At 48.0% G+C, this 21,295-nt stretch overlaps 1 protein-coding gene and 1 long non-coding RNA gene across 3 annotated transcripts; one reads left to right on the top strand and one right to left on the bottom strand.

Moving 5' to 3' along the window:
* Positions 1-6,902: 6,902 nt before the first annotated feature.
* On the bottom strand, positions 6,903-19,657 carry CCR6 (C-C motif chemokine receptor 6). 2 transcript variants are annotated; one of them, XM_019712413.2, is made up of 4 exons: positions 19,519-19,657; positions 19,162-19,245; positions 9,747-9,853; positions 6,903-9,647 (listed from the first exon to the last, which is right to left on the bottom strand). In XM_019712413.2, exons 3-4 carry the CDS (start codon positions 9,756-9,758, stop codon positions 8,535-8,537), a joined length of 1,125 nt encoding a protein of 374 aa, XP_019567972.1. In that variant the 5' UTR covers positions 9,759-9,853; positions 19,162-19,245; positions 19,519-19,657; the 3' UTR covers positions 6,903-8,534. The 2 variants fall into 2 exon arrangements, with proteins under 2 accessions (XP_019567972.1, XP_019567970.1); XM_019712411.2 differs by having other exon boundaries at positions 19,162-19,265; positions 19,519-19,653.
* Positions 16,103-19,673, top strand: LOC141571741 (uncharacterized). The gene is made up of 3 exons (XR_012496832.1): positions 16,103-16,910; positions 17,905-18,007; positions 19,537-19,673. It is a non-coding gene; the product is annotated as an uncharacterized LOC141571741 (long non-coding RNA).
* The last annotated feature ends 1,622 nt before the right edge of the window (positions 19,674-21,295 follow it).

Genomic DNA, 21,295 nt, shown 5'->3' with positions numbered 1-21,295 from the left:
GTCCCATCAGTATCATCAAGGACTCCCGGCAGTCCTGTGCCCACGTGGTTTCTTCTTTAAAGAGATGGAGCAACGAGGTTCTTACTCTTCCCCAAATGATTTTCTCTGAGTAAGGAAATGACTCAAAAGGAAAGTGTGGGCAGTCAGTAAATGATGGGCCACAGAACCACAGTATTTTGCTGTCAGTAGCAAGTTTTAGTTTCTTTTCTCCATGGCTCACTTCCTGTAATACAGCAGGTGCAGTGCTGTCTGCGAGTCCTGTCAATCTCAGCATTGCCAGAATCCTGGGATATCTGGGAAGGGCAGCCAAGAGCCCAAATGTCGGCTTGAGTGACAAATTTCTCTCCTGTTCAGAAAATGCTATTGCTGTTTTCACACTGCTAATCTCATCGTTTCTCTTTCCAGAATCCAGTCAGCCACTGGCTCCTCCTTGGCATATACCAGCTTCCAGGTGCAGGCATCCTGCATGGAATGTTCCAGTCCCATTTGTCTTGAGAATTCCTCCTTGCCTTTTCTGGTCCAGCCCCTGACCTGCCTGCAGCGTGAACCCTCGCTGCCAGCACCCCACACCCCAGCATGGTGGCCACTCACTCCCCACCACAGGCCGTCCTGCGGAGCTCATGGCTGCCTGCCCTCACCCCACGCCAGCACCTCCAAGCTGAAACCGTGTCCATTCTGCATCCTCAGCACTTGCCCAGGGCCTGGTACACAGTAGGTGCTTAATAAGCATGTGGAATAAATAATAAATAAATGAACAAATTAACCCGATTTAAAATTAACAAGTTAACTTTATTTAATAGGTTGTTTTTAAAAATATACTTTAAAAGTGTGAGTCCATTGGCAAACTTAAAATTGTATCTTAAGGAATCTTCCAGAAAGATGCTAATGCAAATGAAAATATAATAATTTTCATATTTATTGGATAAAGATTTTTTTCCTATATTTTTATAATCATTTTAGCCAACAGTTAACAGTTTTGATTTATTTAGGGGTCGGGATAACAAAGGGACTCCATGTTAGCCTGTGGGCTTGGTTGGGGGCTGTGAAATGTGTCATGTGACTCTCATAGGCTTCTGGAACATACTGCTAGTGTTCATGGAGCCCCCAAACAATTGTCATCCTCAAAATGCCTCTTTTTAAATTGTGGTAAAATGTACATAACATAAAACTGACTGTCTCAGCCGTTTTTCAGTGTGTGGCTCAGTGGCATCGTGTACATTCACATTGTTGTGCAGTCGTCACCACCGTCACCTCCAGAACTCTTCACCCTCCCAGGCTCACACCTGAGTCCCCCTCATTACACGCTGAGCGCCCTCCCCATGCCCCTCCCCCAGCCCCTGGCACCGCCATACTATTCTCTGTCTCTGTGAATTTCAGGACTCCAGGTCCCCCATAGAAGTGGAATCGTAGAGTATTTGTCCTTTTGCTTCTGGCTTATTTCACTGAGCATAATGTCCTCAGGGTTTATCCACGTTGTAGCCTGTGTCAGAATTTCCTTCCTGTTTAAGGCTGAGTGACACTCCATTGTACGGATGTTGCACGTTTGGTTGTCCGTTCACCCCTCGACGGACACTTGGGGCGCTTCCATCTCTTGCTTTTGTGAATAATGCTGTTGTGAACAGGGGTGCACACACATCTTCCCAAGACCCTGCTTTCGACACTTTTCTGTGTGTGACCAGAAGTGCCCTTGCTGGATCATGTAACATTGCAGCTTTTCGTTTGAGGAACCGCCATATTTTCCACAGCAGCTGCAGCACTTTACAAACCCACCAACAGGGCACAAGGGTTCCCATTTTCCACATCCTCGCCAACCCTTGTTATTTTCTGGGGCTTTTCTTCGTGTGTTTTCAAAGCAGCCATCCCAATGGGTGCGAGGTGGAGAAATGCCTCTTTGAAAATCAGAAAACGCTTATTACTGTCCTCAGAGACTAAGAAGAACTCTCACAACAGGATCCCGGGAAAACACACCCAGGGCTGCACAAATCCGTTTTGTAGCCACTGAGTCGTCACAATTCAGTTTTAAGTCTCTTCTTCACTGAAACCATAGGCCGGAGGAAATGTGTATCAAGGAATCCTGTCAGAGACCGGTCACCTGGATGGCAGGGCCTGAGGACCTTCTGCGTGGGTGGGAGTTGGTGGAGCTGCGCAGATTGTCACTGCGTCGCCTCTCCCCTGACCCCGGGCTCTGAAGTCAGAATGGGTGAGTGGAAGAGAGTAGGAGAACCCGCAGGGGTGGAAGGTGACTCTCTGTAGGAGAACCCGCAGGGGTGGAAGGTGCCTCTCTGTAGGAGAACCCGCAGGGGTGGAAGGTGACTCTCTGTAGGAGAACCCGCAGGGGTGGAAGGTGACTCTCTGTAGGAGAACCCGCAGGGGTGGAAGGTGACTCTCTGTAGGAGAACCCGCAGGGGTGGAAGGTGACTCTCTGTAGGAGAACCCGCAGGGGTGGAAGGTGCCTCTCTGTAGGAGAACCCGCAGGGGTGGAAGGTGACTCTCTGTAGGAGAACCCGCAGGGGTGGAAAGTGCCTCTCTGTAGGAGAACCCGCAGGGGTGGAAGGTGACTCTCTGTAGGAGAACCCCAGGGGTGGAAGGTGACTCTCTGTAGGAGAACCTGCAGGAGTGGAAGGTGACTCTCTGTAGGAGAACCGTCAGGTTCAGAGGGACCGCAACCCTTGGACTGGCTCAATTGTGGAGAAACAACAATAAAATGTAGGCTGGCTGAAACATAATAGAATTTAATTGCTTGTTCATTTAGGAGCTCTGGGGAGTAGAATCCATGGGAATTCAGACTAAGGCAGATTCTGCTATTTGCAACATCTGGTGTCTAAGGTCACCTGGGGTCAGCTCCATTCCAGCTAACTGGGAAAAGTGAGGAAACACATGCTCGGCATCTTTGTGGGCCAGACCTAGAAATGATGCAGTGCCCTTACACTCAGCATCTGTGCAAAACAGAGTCACATGCCAGAGGAGGCTGTGTGCCCGGGAAGAGCCGATCTGCGGGGGGCAGCTGTCTGTCCTCAGAGACATCATAGAATCAACCATAGAAATAGGCTGATTAAGAATAATCGATAGAAGGGGCAAACTGCCGATGAAACAGCTGACGAGGTCATGGCCATTTCCATGGTGGTGACCCCACAGCCCTGCTCCCCAGATTACTGAGCGAGGCCAGAAGCTGGGTCATGGGCGGGGGGGGGGGGGCACACTGCTGGTGGCTCTCAAGCCTCACCTTTAGCTGTGGCCACTTCCTGTGGGGTGGGAGTCATTTGAAGTCAGTGCTGTACACGGCTGAGGAACAGCTTGTTGAGAGCACTTTTTCCAAAGGCAAGGACACGCTCCCGAGACTGGACATGGAGCGCCATTGTCAGCCTTTGGCAGGTATCTCCAGACGGAGCACCCCTCCCACCCCCACCCAGCATGCCATGCAGACCAGATGCAGTACAATCCTTGATGAATGCGGACTCACCCTATTCCTGTTGACCTAATAACTAGGGCAAAACAAATTCAGACGCACCTGGAGTTTAGAAAGCTAGAAAAATGAGACTGCTTCATTTTAGAGTTTTAGAATAATTTCTGGTGAGTAGGCGATTATGTCTCATCTTTTAAAATAAAATCTTGTCTTTATTGGTTATTATACCCTAAAAATTGTCCTACTATACATATAGATATCTTATTTACCAAATCATATATATGCATATATATACACATTCATAAACACATGAATATGCTATAACCAAAACAAACATACAAGCAAACACACACACAAACAAAACATAGATAGTCACAGAGCAAAAAAGAAAAATATTAAGGAGCCAATCTACTATTAAATGAATATTAAAGGCAATAAGAAAAAAAACTGAATTGCAGCAATTTTGCAGTAAGATTTTTAAACTTAAAAAATTATTCTAAGGAGCTTATACCCGTTGTTAGAAGCCATAGTGTAAGATCCTATTAATTTAAAGCGTCTGCACTACATGCCAGTTTGCAAGGTGACATCCGGAGAGAGTGCACGCTGCGCAGGGACCGTGCCTGCGCGCAGCCTCCGGCCAGCAGAGGGCGGCGGCGCCCCGTCGAGTGGCCGTCGCTGCGCCCTTCACCGTCCCAGCCTCGCTTCGTGGTGAAGTGAGGACCGTCCACGTCCCCGAAATGCCTGTGTCCACGCGCAGCGTGCAACCTCCTCCGCTTACGTGACAGGTTCTGAGAAAGGGTCCCGAAACGTCATCTCCAATTCAGGAATCCAGTTAATGTTACACATGGAGGCAGAAAATGGCCTTTCTTATTCAAATACTGACCCTAATTCCAGATGCAGTGCCCTGAGCACTCGGACCGACCGGCTCCGGACACTGGTGACCACGGAAACGCGGGAGGAGAGGCGCTCGCAGGCGCCCCCAGGGCTCTGAGCCAGCGTCTGTCACCGTCCTGTAAACCCCCCTTGTGCGCATTCTTTTCCTGCAGCTTGAACGTTTCCTTACTTTCACAACCTCCGTTCTTTTTCTGAAGTGAGTCCTGCTTTCCCTGCAGTCCCCCTCCCCTCCCACACACTGATCGGGTCACAGTGTCCGCTGTGATGGCCTGGATGTGGACACAGCGCTGCCAGGCGGTCGGCGTTTCTTAGACTTGCTTTCACCTGGTTTAGCCACACGACTACATTAAGGCCAAGAGATTGGGAGACGTGATTTCCACAGCTGTCAAGTTGTGCCCTGAAAGAAAAGGACACCTGCTTTCCCGTTTTTCTCCTGTTGCTAGAATGGAAATGTGATGGCAGGAGCTACAGCAGCCCCCTTGGACCATGAGGACAGCCTGGACTTGAGGATAACAGCACGCTGCTGGCCATCCTGGATTGCCTACCTGGAGTCTGAGGCAAGAGAAACAGACCAAGGGATAAGAAAGTTACATCTCCTGCGTTAGCCCTCTTACGGGTTTACCTAATAAGACATCAGGAAAATTATCATACTGCCAAATGCAACTCAAGGAAGCTCGTCAGATTGCAATCTGGCCATTTGCAGTGAGTGTTACAGCATACATCCTGAATCACGGAATGTGAAAGTAAGTCACAGCCAGTCACTCTGAGCTCTGCATGCTACAGCCTCCCCGATGTGTCAAATCCCTGAGCACAAGACAGCGTGCAGACCACATCAGAGGAGATGCACTTCTCGGGGTTGGGGTGGGGGTAAGGGGGCTGCTGATGCGACTAGTCTGACAGAACATGAACCGCCGCCGTTCTTCCCAGAGTTGGGAGGCAAGCTGTGTGGTGCTCTAGGGATTGGATTATGACAAGAGGCCACCCTGGAGACAGGAGCCAGGACTGCCCTGGATGTACAAACGGGGGACCCCGCCATGGCAGACTTCTGCTGCCCACCGTTCTGAGGTCCCCTAGAAGAGAGGGCAGTGTCTGCATTGAGTATGGAAGCCACCAGGGTTGGGGAAATGCCCACTGCACTGCAGAAACTTGGCATCGGGGGGGGGGGGGGAAGCCCTCCCGGGGCACGAAGAAGGACAGCAGATTGGCCCCTGGCATCATGACACTGAAGACTTTCTCAGAAGAAGTGTAACACCCACAATAGTGGGTGTTGGGTGGAGCTCAGTGGCTGTACAGGTTAACAGGTAGTTGCAGTGTGACCTGAGACCATGTGTCCTTTGTCGTCTTCATTCTATGGGGATACAACGTAGTCTAGAAAACTGAAAAAACTGATGTGGGAAAGATAATTTGCAACACAATTTATCAGGGAGGAGGAAACTACCAGGAAGTGAATTCTCAAGTGTTTGAAGTAAATTTTAATATGAAGAGTTGTCCTACCTTCAGAAAATTAGTGTTTATGGGCTGCATTGTGTCCCCCCCCCCCACAATTCCTATGTTGAAGTTCTAAGTCCCTAGTCCTCAGAATGTGACCATATTGAGACAAGACCTTTACAGAGGTGGTTAAGGTAAAATGAGGTCTTCAGCGTGGGCCCGAGTCCAGTATGACTGGGTCCTCATAAGAAGAGGGCGTGAGGACACAGAGAGAGACAGCAGGAATGTGGGAGCACAGAGGGAAAAACCACGTGAGGACACAGTGAAAGGCGGCCGTCTGCATGCCAAGGAGACAGGCCTTGGGAGAAACCCATGTGCCCACACCTTGACCTTGGACTTCCAGCTCCTTGTTATGGTGGCTCCAGCAAACGGATGCACTTGTGTCCTGCGAGTGTATACATGTGTTCACTCAGGCCAGAGTCTGTGCAATCAGCACTCAGTGTTAGAAATCTGAAAAGGATTTGAAAATATTGTGCTCTCCTGACCTCATTTAAAAACTAGCCTGTCCATCCCCAGAAGCAAATCAGCATGCACTTTGCACGGCAGTACTTAAGAGCCTGTCACCAAGGTGTGCAATTTGCAAGATGATACTTCAGTGCCTCAGTTTCCACCTCTGTTCAGATTCATATACGTGTATAGTGAAATCTCATGTATCCAGAAATAACTGATTGAGACCATCTCAACTCTTTCTGGCAGGGACCAGGAGAAATTGTCTCTGGGTGGGACAAGTCGACGTGATTATGCACAAGCACATGCCTGTGTGTTTGAAATAAGTGTGTGCATCTGTACACCATTACTTTATTAACAACAGGATGGCCGCTGCCCCAAACACAACCAAATAATGTTTGCAAAGAGTCCGGAGGAGCGACTAACAGCAGACACACTTGAGGTGCAGCCAGAGTCAGACAGTGAGAGAAGATAAGGGGAGATCGATGAAAAGACGCAAGAATTGTTAAAGAACAATCCAGAGGCATTTAATGTAGGAGCAAATGCCCACAGAGCTGAGTCCCAGGGTGTCAACGCATGGCAGCCCCAAACCGGTATCGATGCGCCTGACGTACCCGACGCCTGAGGCGGTGAGGAATAAAGATGCTATTTAATGAAATAAAATATATGGTACATTTTAGAAACATTTTTATTCATGATGGCTGCAACTTTAAAAGGGCTATTGCAAAGAGTAAGCTTCAATTAGCTGAAGATTTAAATTATACAGAAGAGCTTATTTCCTAGTTATGCCAAGTAAGCAAGTGCTTCTGTGCCAGGATAGAAACATCACTGTATCCGTGCATCAGTCACAACGAAAGGAGCGTCTGAGTAACATCTCCTGTGCTTGATTCCTGGAGTCAACCACTGGCAGGTTTGAAGGATGTGAACTCCCCAAACACCAGTCCCCCAGACAGAACACTGAAGCTGGAAGGCAATTCCTACTCCACATAGTTTGAGTTTGCAAAGCCAAAACCATGTTTTAAACTCACAGACTTGGAACGCTACGGTATCACTTTGGATTTCATGTAGAGGCCTACTTAAAGCTTATGAGAACAAGAGAAAGTTTTGAAGAGCACGGCTGTCAGTATTAAACACGTCAGTGTGTCTGCAGTTCAGGTCAGTATTTCCCTAGTGCATATCTGTCTTTTTGTAATACACACTCATATTTTCTCACTTAAATGTTCATCTACTTACACACGGCTTCCAAACATGAGTTCTATGAAGTTGAAGAGAATTGTTGAAATCTGACTCCTGATTCTCCTCAGGCTGCAGGTAAAACCGCTTGAAAACCCACAGCAGAAGCCAGCAGGGTTCTGGCTCTGTGAGCCAGCAGCAGGCCCTGCCAAGCGTCCAGCCTCACACCGGCCACTCCGCCGGGGACATGGGATAGAAACTCTTGCTATATTTTCTCCATAAAGTGTCCTTGTTCTTTTTTTAAAAGAAATAATATTATATTTTTAAGAAATTGTGAAGACCTCATTTTTCAGCTGTACCTGAAACTCCAATTTCACTACGATTTGCTGAACAGATAACAGCCCGTCTGTGTGCTGGACGTGTGCTGTCGGCAGCCTATCTTCCTAGATCGCTCAGTCTGACGGGGTTTTAGAGCATTACCCATTGCCGAGAGATACATCACACTCCACTTTCCCGATGGCCCATCACAGCCCAAAGGGCCTTATCCATGTGACAACTGTCCCTAATACTGCTGCCTTTTTGTAATCTCATGCTTGTCGAGTACATCAGAGCGGACGAGCAACAACTTGAGGCAGCCCATGAGCTGCTTGTAAGCAGCAATAGTAAACTTCTTGATGGATAAAACGTGTACCTTTTGCCTAACATGAGTTGTACAAGGGCTTTCATTTGTTGTTTGGTTGGTTGGTTGGTTGGTTGGTTGGTTGGTTGGTTGGTTGGTTGGTTGGTTTTTCAACCCATGTGACTTTCTGCTGTGATCACAAGAAATTGGAGTCTACAACTGCTTTATGACTATTTCTAAAAATGTTCGTGTTTGTAAACAATTCCCTTTAATTCAGCCTTTCCCAAAGTCTGTTTTGGGGACTGCCAGCTGTAAGAGGCTACAGAGTCCCCGAGTGTTTCTGAGGAAGGAAATTTGGGAGACGCTGCCTCTCAGAGCCCAGCCAACCACCGCAGCCTGACAGCAGTGTAGTCCAGTCCCGTGGGCACTCGGGGCTTTTGCTGAGTTTCTACCTTGTGTGCATGTCTGCGTCACGTCTGCTAGCATGTCCACAGCACGCCCCAGGTCACATCACATAGTGAAGGAGGATGCATTGTCATTGTCCACAGTCTCGCTGTTCTGCCTGGAGATGAAGGTTTCTGAGTACAGCTTGGAGCAGGAGAAGCCCGCGGCCTTCTGCGTCCTTCTCACGCACCACAGGTCCTTCATGATCTTCAGAAAGTAGTTTCTGAACTTCTGGCCGATAAATGCATACAGCACAGGGTTGAGACAGCAATGCAGGAAGGCCAAGACCTCAGTCAAGTTCTCGGTGTAGCGCATCACCTTCTCGCTGTTGCAGGATCGGTTCACTTTGCCCAATTTGGCAGCGGTCACCAGCAGCACCACATTGTGAGGGATCTGACAAGCCAAGAACACAAGTACCACTGCTATGATCACACGGATGGCTCTGTGCCGTTTAGAGTTCTGGGCATGCACTAAGGTTTTGACGATAAACAGGTAGCAAAACATCATAAACACCAGCGGGACAAAGAACCCAAAGAGTAGCTGCAGCCCCAGCACCAGCAGCTTCCAGTGGACGGGCTCGGAGTCTGGGTTGTACCTGGGCTCGCAGACGTCTCTGCCCTGCATGCTGTACTTCTGGCTGAAGGTGAATGTGGGGCTGGAGATCAGGATGGACACGGCCCACACCGCCAGGCAGATGGCCCGGTGGTGCGCTAAGGTCCTGGACCGCAGGCGGAAGGACTTGGTGGCCTGCACGATGGCGATGTAACGGTCCACGCTCACGCAGGCCAGCAGCAGCATCCCACAGTGGAAGTTGATGGCGTAGACGCCTTTCATCAATTTGCACGTGATGTTGCTGAAAATCCACTGGCCAGTGGCGTGCTGGAATCCCCAGAAGGGGAGTGTCAGGACAAACAGGATGTCTGCCACGGCCATGTTCAGGAGGTACACGTCGGTCATAGACTTGGCTTTCTTATAGAAAGCGAAGGTGATCACCACCAGAGTATTGCCCAGGAGGCCAAAGACACAGATCAGGGAGTATGCAATAGGCAAAAACAGCCTGGAGAAGTCCCTGATCTCCTGCAAACTGCATACTAAGGCATCCATAGAATAATCCACAGTACTGCTCAACTCAAGATCATAGTCACCAAAATAGTAGGGGATGGTGGAATTCTCTGGTTCCTGTAAAATGAATGAAGGTAGAGTTAGCGGGGCTGCAATTTTCAAGGATCCACAACGGACCGAATTCATACTCCCAGCCAACATAACATAGATGCTCACCGCATTCATCATGACACTTGACCTGGGCAGAAATCCGTGCCTGGTATAGAAGGGAAGGAACTTCAAGCCCCTGGCTCACCAGCAGAGGTCACAGGACAAAGACGAATCTGAGGAGGAAAGAAAGCAAAACAGCGCAGTGAAGACAAGTGTTCTCAGCACCCATTTAAAGCACTCTGGTCCATCTTCACACCGTCCACACCGTCTGCACACCGACCTACGTGGAAACATCCACTGAGGACAGGGCCCAGCAGCCTCTCTGCGAAGGGCCAGGTCATATAGTCTCTGTGACAGACACTCAGGTCTACCCTGGCAGCTTGTAGGTGGTCCTAGACGATGACACAAGTGAAGGGCTCGACCAGACATGGCCGACTCCTACCTGCAGCTTCTACAAGGGCGATACCAGCAACACCACAGATTCTGAGTTGCACAAAAATCTTCCTGCAAAACTCAACTTCAGTACATTCAGCAAGATTCTCCTGGACAAAACTTAGTGAAGGTAGGTCCAAAATATCTTGAATTTATAGTCCTAGCCTGCAGATAGTTTACAATGCAGTTCAGTGATTTCCACCCATGTGGCACATGAGAATCGCTGGCAGAAATTTTTTTCAGCTTGAATGTGAGGGTCACGCTCATGTCCACTGAATAAGACTGTCTGGCCTGGAAAGGCAGTAGGAATGTATATACATTATACATATGCATATCCAATGTACACTCCATTTAACAGCCACTAATGTACTGAAGCAGACACATCATAATCCTCAGAAGCCAGAGTGGCAAGGAAGGTCAAGGCTGGCACGGTTAGGAGACACTGTGCACAGACCCTCTCTGGGTCCTTGGAGAACGAGCAGACTGCAGGCCGAGGGCTGGCAGGAGGTGACCAGCACGGCTCTGGCTGAAAAGGAATCGTGAGCATTGCGTGTTTGTGAAACGGTGCGACCGGCCCGGCCAGGTCGACTTGCCACTATCATATCATACGGATGTGCTGAGCATGCGGCGTACTGGGAGTGCCGGGCGGGGGGGGGGGATGCATGGGGCCGGGCTCAAGAAATTCACCAGGAGACGAGTGGAGGACGCAGCTGGAGTCTTAGAGGGAGGGACTCTGAACCCTGTCGTTTGAAACAAACTCAGTAAGGAAAGGAAGAAGAATTCTGCTTTACTATTTCTGAGAGACAGAGGCAGAGAGACAGAGACAGAGAGAAAGCGCTCCTCGCCTACAGTTCTCTGGTATTCATGTTAACTGTGCTGTCTGCCATCTCATTCACTCTCTTCCTCTATCCTGCCCCCTTGCCGCTTAGTCTAGAAAGGTCAAGAAGAGGGAGAAACAACAGAAATGCAGACGTCAGGAGCACAGGTGGAGAAGGGGAAACTTTCCCATCACACTGTGCCAGGTCAGTTGTCCCCTGCAGAGTCAGTGTTGATCCCCCATATCTGAGGAGGAGTCGGCATGACAGAAAGCTCACCCTGAAGGGTTCTCCCGACATACTTCTCGTATGACTTGGTTCTCACTTTGTCGTTCACACAGTCATGGACCGTTGGCCTCAACCCCTTCTGTCCTGATGCCTGGAGCTGTCATTGCCCGCCTCTCTCTCCCTGCTCTGGATATGACTGGATGGAGGCAGGAACCCCCTCCACACTTTGCAGTCGCCTGCAGGGTACACTTGTGATGAGTGTTTAGAGCGTGCAGAGGAAGTGTGATATAGAGCCCCCATGCGGCAAAGGCACATGTGGAGACACACAGGTCAATCAGACTCTCAGACAGAACACATCCATCAAAATATAATGGCAAGACTTGCGCCTCCAGCCATGACGGGTTAGCAGAGACCAAATGTACCCCACTGCAGCAAACAGCCAGAAAAACCTATACAATATATTAAATAACAATGTTCAGACATTGGGTGACAGACATATGGTCCCTGACAGGAGAACAAGTGAAGTCAGCTCAGCTACAAGCTCAGCGAAGCCCCCAGCTTACACCGGGAGCAGTTTCCAACCTCAGAGCCGGCGGATAACCTGACATAGCAATCTCTCTGAGTTAAGATACAGGGGTTGGAGTTCCAGGAGGCCAGAGCACCTGTACATTGTAGGGCAAGATGTGAGAGGCGAGGGAGCTACCCTCCTAGCAATTAGGATACCTGCAGAGAGGTGTTCTTGAGAGGAAGAAACACAAGACTGGACAAGGGTCTGCGGAAACAAGGGGTAGAAACATTCTCAGAGCTCTCACAGGCTGGGCGTAGGTCTCTCCCGCAGACAGACTGCAGCTCTTCCCGTACCGCGGGCATCAGACAGCATCCTCAGAAGGGTACCACCACAGGAGGGACGGGGCCAACAGAACCCTATGTTAAACACTGCACTAGACCTGCTGTAACAAAGCTTGAGAGAGATTCTCGAATGACCCACTCGATCCCAATAATATAACTACATTCCAGAACAAAGCCCAAAGTATTTAAAGAAATGCAACAAACTCCAGCCCTCAGCCATGTAAAACTCATGATGTCCAGCATCCAAACAAAAATTTCCAGACCACAGTAGCTGGAATGTTTGTGTCTCCCCAAAATTCTTTTGCTGAAGCCTGATCCCCAGTGTGATAGCATTTGGAGGGGCCTCCCCTTGCGAATGGGATTAGGGCCCTTATGAGAAGAGACACGTGAGAGCTTGTGTCCTTTCTCTCTGTTCAATTTGGATAAAACAGTCTTTTCAGTAAATGGTGCTGGAACAACGCTATTCGTGTATAAATAGACTCGGTCCTCGTCCCTAACCTCACACCATAAGCAAAAAATGAGTTTTAGATCTAAATAGGAGAGCTAAAACCATAACACCTCTGGAAGAAATATAGAAGATCTTTGTGACCTTGGGAATGGACGTCTTCTTATATAAATCGTAAAAAGCATGAACTGTGAAAAGACTGATTAATTGTGCTTGATCAGATTTAAAGTTTCTGCTCTTTGAAAGACACTTAGGAAAATGAAAAAAAACAAACCATTGACTGGGGAAAAAAAATGTTTTGTAAGCTTATGTCTGATGATGGATTGTACCCACAATTTACGAAGACCTTGTGAGGGGTGGCCCAGCATATGGGGCCCAGCTGAACATTCATTTAAGGAAAATATCTTTGGCCACACTGTAATATATAACATTTTCTGAATTCAAATTTAAGTCAGTTCAAATGTTTATGCAACGTCTACTGAGGATGGGCACTGAGGCTACAAAGCTGAACCAAACGTTAGCTTGAGATTCAGGAATCTGTCAGGGAAACAAGCCAGTACAGAGCGGTATGACGCTTACAATCATATGGGGTGTGCAGAGAAACAAGACAGAAGAGCAGTGTCGGAAACAGCGTTGTAGTGAGTGGTCAGCAGAAGAGCTGGATGCTCAGAAACTGGTCTGAGTTATGTCTATTCATGAGGCATTATTTTAATTTCCTTTCATTCATTCTTATCTCTTATTAGAATGGCAGAGCACACCACAATAACCCCAAGTGTGTAAATTCCCCATCGCTTAGGGATGGCATTACATACCTGCGGGGGACAGACAACATACAAATCTGGATAGTGACAAAAGCAGTGCTATTGTGGTTAAGAATCAACATTCTCAATCAAAGGATTGTTGCCAAGTTTACGTGGACTCCAGTCACTAACAGTTACTGGAAATGATTCAGCTTGCCCCAGACCGCCGTTTTCACCACAGAAAGCATGTGAATTGTTTAAGGAAATTGTGTGACAGATGATTCCACCACAACATGTAAAGAAGCCTGTGCACATGTTGTTCAAGCAAATTGCCTCAAATCAACTGCAGCTCTTTGGAGAAACAAGCTGTGGCCCTTCTGTTATGAAAATTGTGACAGTAAAGACACTGAGGGGTTTTAAAATAGGTATTTCTGTCCCTTTGCTAATGACCTGAAAGTAAAACATACTAACGTCCACCAGTGGTTGGTGACCGTTGCAGGTTGATGGCTCAGTCATTGTCCATTTCTTGGCGAAGCAGCAAACACATGGGCAGTTGTAAGCCCTGGAACAGGAGTCTTGCCCAGCACGTTGACTCCTCTTTCCGACCCCTCGTCACCCCCATTTGTGCCAGGCTCACTTTGCAGTCATTAAAGCACATGTAAGATCCATTCAATGCACCTGATTCCTGAAGTGTAACTGGCTTTTCTTTGGGATTTAAGTCTCCTAAACTGTGTTTCTCAAATAGGTGGGTGTCCTAAAGCTTGTACAAATCAGCTGGTCTTAGGAGAATGTGCAGAACAAACCGTTCTAATCTGTCCTTCGGAGGAAGAGTTTTGAGGCCTCCAAGAGGAAATCACATGAGGATACACCAAGAGATATTGTTTTATTCAATTTGGTTTTGTAGTTTAGCGCCTGCTTTTCTAGTATTCAGCTGCCTGAGCAAAGGTGGGAGAAAGGGCCACCAACCCAGCCGTGTGAGTGGCCTCTGGGAGCTGGGAAGGGCCTCAGCTGACAGCCAACAAGCAAATGGGGTTCTTGGTCCTACAACCACCTAAAGCTGAGTCCTGGCAGCAGCGGGGCTGAGCGAGAAAACAGATCCACTTTTAGAAACGGCAGGAGTGCAGCCCCACCAGTTCCTGGACTCGGGGCTGGTGGCACCACATCCATGCGGCGTGGTGCTGCATGTGAGGTGGATGTGAGGGCTGGATGTGAGGTGCTACATCTGGGCTACTCAAGCGGCTGTGTTTGCAGTGATTTGGTATAATACTGAGACAGTGCTATAGAAAAGCAAATAGGAAACTGGAACGGTGCTCAGTAAATAGCCTGTTAGAATACATGCGTGTTTAATTTTCAGGAAGAGAACTGACTTGGGTGGTGAACACACAACGTGATATATAGATGATGTGTCACAGAATTGTACACCTGAAGTCTATGTAACTTTACTAACAATTGTCACCCCAATAAACTTTATTTAAAAATTTTTTTCAGGCCAAATTGTTATAATGATGGAGTTTAGAACGAGGTGAGGCAGAGTTCCCCGCAGGTGCACGGGTCAGGGTCACACAGCAATGACACATTACTGGGGAAATGACAGGCTGGACGCAGCTGCCGCACAGTGGCCGTGGTCATGGAAGAGACTGTCAGAACTGGAGTTGTGCAGCCTCAAACACTGAAGGGCTGGCAGGAATGAGGTCATCTGCTACTTGCAAGGTTGTCATTCGAAAGGGGGCCTAGGCTTACAGCCCCCGTCCCCCGCCCGCTGAAGGGTAAGAATATGCCCAGTGAGTAGAGAATGCAGAGACAGATTTGCCCACACAGCTTACCGAGAACGGCACGGCTGCCTTAGGAGAGAGTTAGCACATGTGGGGGAGTCCTCACGGAATATGAGGGGCAACGGGGCAGTCAGGCCCCAAATCCGCTGGAGCCAGAGCTCTTCATAAAGGAAAGGGTTAACAGTGGGCCAGGACACTCCCTTCCTGCCCTCCTTAACCTTGACCAGCCTCCTGGGAAACCTGCTAATACCAGTTACTAGGGGAAAGCACCCCGGGTCTCCACGGAATGACGCCCTTAAGCAGACTGTGCCTGAGTGCCCAGGTGGCTTGCTGCACACAGACCTGGGGTTCTGGACTGTTGGGGCATGGTCCCCAGAGGAGCACAGGAAGTGGGCACACAGGCAGCTTCCACCTGTGCGATGAGTGGGTGAACCCGGGCGCCTCGAGGACAATGTTTTCACATGCGCTGTCTAGGGGCTCCTTTTAAGCTGTCACCAGAACCCATTTTTAGCGAGCTGAGATGGACGGTTTAGGGCTTCTCCAGGAAAGGGGTGTTGCTCTGTGCGTAGTGCTTGCCTGGCTCTTTTGAATCGCTAACACACGTTGATGGTAGGTGAGACCTGGGTCCTCTGGATGTCTGCTTTCATCCCTGCCCGGGGCATTCAGTCTCCTTATTCGAATGCACATTCGAGTGTGTGGGACGGTTGCTACATAGGGAATTCTAGCATCAAGGGACTAGATCACTGGGACAGACCAGCACTTAAATGTGAGTCGCAGGGGCGCTCAGAGTCGAATGAAGGGAGAGTGGGGTGGAGAGAGTGCTCTGGGGTGAGGAAAGTTTGGGCAGGCGCCAGGGGCACCATCCTTCGGATATCTACATGGCAGTTAGTGGGGATGGCGCTTCACAGCCCCATTCAAGGAACCCAAAGTTCCTCACCCCCGGGACCCTGAGAGGCAGTGTTCTCTGGGGAACACGGGCAAAGCTGACCTAGAGGACATGCTCATTCATCCATCAGATCAGAGACGAGTGTGAGTGCCAGGCACACGCTGCTCACCCCACCAGCTCGTTCTCTCCAGTGTCACATTGTCTGAGGCGGCGAGCGTGCGAGGGGTACCAGCAAGGCAAGTGGGTCATCAGCCCGCAGGCAGCATGCGGGGCTCCACGCCGATCTCCAACTTGGAGAGGACGCCATCACTGAGAAATCGCGTCAGACAGATTACGCGGACCTCAAGGTAACTTCTGACCAACTGTTTTATCATCGTGGACAAGGCTGGAAATCCACTTTGACCAAAAGATTTGCCTTGCAGTGGCTTCCCTTCCTTTCTTAGAGGCACAGAATAATAGGCTAGACCTTTGTCTGACTTGCGTTTTGAGTTTGAAACCATATAAATACACTACCTTTTTCAATGAGAAGCAAATATGCTGAACTCGCCAAGTTCAACGTACGCAGCTGGTGGTAACTTACACTCTGCCTCTCAATGTTAATGTTTCGAAGATGTCACCACACAATGGGAAGAAAGTGTTACTTTAAGTAAAACTTAATGTTACTCGATTAGAGTACATTTTTAACATAGTATTTAAAATGTCAACTTACATTCTTAGTCACTAAAATAACGTGGTTTCCTAGTACCATTTTTGTTAGGTGCCATGACCAAAAGACAATGTCTCAGAAACTAACAGCTAATTGATGAATTCATTCAAAAATGAAAAGAACACGGATAATCCATGCCCTGACAATCAGAACCAGCCCAGCGAGCCAAGGGAAGGACGATAACCACAGGACCCCGCTTAAGAGCACCAGGCAGCGCTCTGTGCTCCCCCAGCACACCCACCCTCATCGCCAGCGGCCTCCCCCGGCCTCTACTTCGCAGAAACCATCTCTTTGGACTTTGATGCTTTGGGAGCGCTGTGGTCACACACAGGTGACCAGGGACAGGTGGGATCTAGGGTAAGTCTGTAGCAGCAAGCGTCTTAGCTGGTGCCAGTTAACTGCCAATCACGTCTCAGAGAGAGGAACCATTGGCCGGCTGTGTGGGGGGACAGGACCGGGATGGCCACAGACACAGGGGCGAGGAGGTGGCTGTAGAGGGAGGAGGCGTGGCTAACCAGACCTGCTCACTTGTTTGTCTATGTGGCCAAGGGCAGAATCTACCCAGGAAATTAAATAGGTGGAACACATTAATAATATTTACTGAAATACTATCAGCAAGGAAAACAGAAATTTAATTTTGACAAATTGAATAACTAGTTTAAAAGCTGGTTAAAATTAAATTAAAGCAGAAGATCTAAAATCTGTGCTTATTTTCATAAATAGCAATGGCCTGAAAGCCAAGGAACAAGAACTAAAAAGAATGTGTGTGTTGTGTGTATGCGTGTACCTGTGTGTGCACGTGTATAGGCATGTGTTGTGTGTGTTTGCCTGTGTGTGTTCAGGTGTGTGGTCTGTGTGTGTGCATGTGTACGAGAGTTTGTTTTGTACATACATGCATGTGTGTCTTGTGTGCATGTATACATGTGTACCCACGTGCATGTATGTTGTGTGTATGTTTTTATGTGTTGTGTTATGTGCCTGTGTACATACGTGTGTGTGCATGCTAGAAATTAAGTTCCAATTACATTCTGGCCATTGGGATCACTGATTTCCATCCTTTATGTCTTTGACCTCACAAAACCCCTTTACAGTAGACACGATACCCATTTTATAGATGGGAAGACTGCCACTCATCTGGGGCGCTTGACCCCTCACCATTGTAATTCACTTGGTCCCCAGAGGATCTTCCTGAGGGACTGTAAAATTGCCACAAGATCTTAAATCATGTATTTATTTTAAAACCTCCTACTGATACCAGAATCTCACATACTGCAATGGTCTGTGTTGTATAAATGCATGTTTTCTCAATTCATCAAAATCACTGGACTTGCAGTGTTTTGTCCTTTTTTAGATGTACCTCGGTGGACCGAAACTCTAGGCTGGCTTCCTTCTGCTTTTGAATAAGAGTGGTTAAGAAAGAGGTCAGAAGGTTTTTTCCAGTGATTTGTATATAGGTTTGTGATTTTTTTTTTCTTTTACCTTTTGGTTCCTTTTGCCTCTCTAGAAACTTGCTTTTACATTTTCTCTTTTATTTACAGAAATTATATCTTTAATCATTTCAAGAGTAGCTTTCATTCAGATGTTGCATTTATCTCTTTATAGTGCCGACCTCTCCAGTACCTCCTTTCTGCTCCTGCCGTGTTTCCCCGAAAATAAGACCTAGCTGGACCACCAGCTCTAATGCGTCTTTGGAGCAAAAATTAATATAAGACCTGGTATTATATTATATTATATTATATTATATTATATTATATTATATTATATTATATTATGTTATACCCGGTATTATATTATATTATATTATATTATATTATATTATATTATATTATATTATATTATATTATAGACCCGGTCTTATAGTAAAATAAGACTGGGTCTTATATTAATTTTTGCTCCAAAAGACATATTAGAGCTGATTGTCCGGCTAGGTCTTATTTTCAGGAAAACACGGTGCTTAGGCTATGTGGGGAGGGATCTGTAGCAGATGCTCCTAAAGATCATTAGACACTGACTTCATAATTATTATGGCATTTGTATCAGTAATCAGAGCTGTTCCTGTATTGCACTGAGTCTCATAAAAACCCCCACCCCATCCATTTCTCATACACAGCTCCCCTTACAAACTCCTTCCCACTCCACCTCCAGGGATTCGTGATGCCCGCGTCTTATGTTTCACGGCATACATCACTTTTTGCATGGCCTCCAAAGCATTTCTTAGCTGAGTTTGTAGCTTTTCAAACTCTTTTTGTGTACTTCGTTAAACAAAGAATTGCGTGTCTCTCCAGATCAATGCCTGCAGATATTTAATACAGGAAGAAGGAGTGCCCAACCATCACGCAAGCTGTGGTGAGAGGCAATTAGAATAAAATCACTCACTGTGCATTTAGAGGAACAGGGAACTTCTTGAGAGCACAGTGCTATTACTAAAACTGTAAGGACAGTGTACCCGTGCCAGTGAGTGTTTAATTAAGTGTAGGCACAGTCAGTATGCCAAGCGTTCTGGAATTCCTAAGAGTGAAACAGTTCCGTGTCTAATATTCCTTAGAACAGGGTACCAAAGAAGTTAAGGTATTTTTGAAAGGCATGCAGGCGGCTCAGCCATGCTTACCTTAGTCTGTGATCCACTGAGACCTGTCCCCTTACGCTCTGCTCACTGCTGCTCCCTCCAGGCGCCCACACCACCACTGGGGTTCTGTCAACAAGGTGGAATTTCTAATGGTCATTAAGAAAAATGCAGTGAGAGACCAGAATTGGCCAAAAGCAAATTGCTGAATTACCACTTCCTACTTAAAAGTAACGCCTATTTGCCCAAATGCAGATGGTTAACTGTCTGTATCCTGTAAAGCATAAAATAATCATATGACTCCCTGGGACGGAAGTCCAACCGGCAGTAAAGTTGACAAGCAGGGAGGATCTGGGTGGTGGTGCCCCCCAAAGAATGAGTCAAACATTCACAGTCCTTTACCTGATTCTCTCTTGTCAGCACGGACGCTTGGCAAGTTGAGCGGGAAGATGTGCTACTCGTAAGTGCTCCAGACCGCGTGGCTCAGCGTATTGACTGCGTCTCCACTGAGTTCTTGCTAGTGATGCCGCGTTGGAGCCCCTGAACGTGGATTCACCATAAAAGCTGTGTACTCACAGGCAGGTCGCCAACCGCTCCATGTCACAGGGCCCGTCTCTGTAAGATAAAAGCCACGACCATTCTAACCTCAGAGTGCCACGTGGAAACAACCGGGTTAGGCCAGGTAAGGTGGTTAACACAGTACCTGCAGGGTTCTTAATCAATGTCAGCGAATACGATTGTGCAACTTGGGATCAAAAACACGAGTAATAATTTGGGATCAAAAACGCTCCGTGTGGCAACAATTGTCAACTAGAGCTATTGTGGCCATCATTTCACAACGTACACAAATATCAAATCATTGTGTCATGTACCTGAAGTGAGTTCCAATGTTATATGTCACTCATATCTCAATAATAAAACAAACACACACAAGTCCCTAAAAAGCTGGGCACATGATCTTTATGGCAGGTGACAGATCTAATGAGTGCTTTGTCATTAGCTGTAACGATTGATGGAAGGACCAGCCATTGGTGACTCTCTCGGGGAACTCATTCTTACCTGCAAGTGGTTAAAAACATAACAGAAAAGCGAAGGATTATAGAGGTGCTTACCATCCTACTGTGTGCTGCTGCGAATCAAGCCTCAGGAAACACGGAAATCTATAGCGAAAGGTGCGAGGGTCTGTACGAAGCCAGACGGGCTGACGCCTGTGCTCACTGCTCGGAGCCCGTTGCCTCCTTTCACTTCCCGAGCTGACCAAGTGTGCACGACTCCCATTGCTTACCCCCCATTTTGTCTTGACCCAACGTTACTCAGGCCTCACTCCTTCCTACACACCCCAAGTCTGCTTCTCCCCAAGCCTGAGCTGAGCAAGGACCAAGAGTGGGGCATGTCCCCCTGTCAGCCTCTCTGGTGACTTATCTGACCACAACGGGACGCTTTTCCGGGAAAACTCCACTAGGCACTTCCCTCCAAAGACTCTGCTTCCCCGTTTGCCTTCTCCCGACCCTGTGAGAAGAAAGCCCTTCTGTGTGACACATGCTCACGGACCTTATGGTCACAGGACCCAATTGCAAAGAGACCCCTATCCTCCCTTACAAGAAGGCTTTTGAATACAACTTTTTTCACTAAGTCCTGACTTGTTTTCCTCTGATGTAACTTAAAATTCCCTCCATACGAGGTGCCCTGTCCCCTCGTCTGTTTGAAAAGAAGCCTCCATGTGACGTCCCTCTTTCTCCCTGAGCTGTGACAGGCTGATCACAGGATGGAGACAAAAGGGAACTCTCCTTTCTGCTCTTCCCAGGGCCGCCTCGTCACCCCCTTCTCATCTCCGACATCTCCACGGAGGTTCTGATTCTTGCTGTGGTGGAAGGTCCTGGAAGGGCTGCTGACTAGAGACCCCAAATTCCTAGCAGACAAACGACCAGGCCGCATGGGGAACTGGGGAACATGCTGCATTGCACTCTCTCTAGACCCGTTGTTTCTACTTGTTCTCTCTAATACTCCTCTTCAATGGTCTTCTTTAGCATGAAGTTTGGGCGGGGGAGTCCGGGGTGGGGTGAGGAGGGGGGAAGCGAGCACAATTCAGCATATTGAGAAAAGCCATCTTGTGTGGCCAAACACAGAGACTGACGGACCGAGAAGGCTCCTTGCCTGGCAAACACCGAGGTTCGCCACC

Source organism: Rhinolophus sinicus, linkage group LG05 (genome assembly GCF_036562045.2).
Source record: "Rhinolophus sinicus isolate RSC01 linkage group LG05, ASM3656204v1, whole genome shotgun sequence".
Classification (NCBI taxonomy): Eukaryota; Metazoa; Chordata; class Mammalia; order Chiroptera; family Rhinolophidae; genus Rhinolophus; species Rhinolophus sinicus.
Note: the sequence above shows the minus strand (reverse complement) of the source record. Positions and strands in the feature narration are given on the sequence as shown.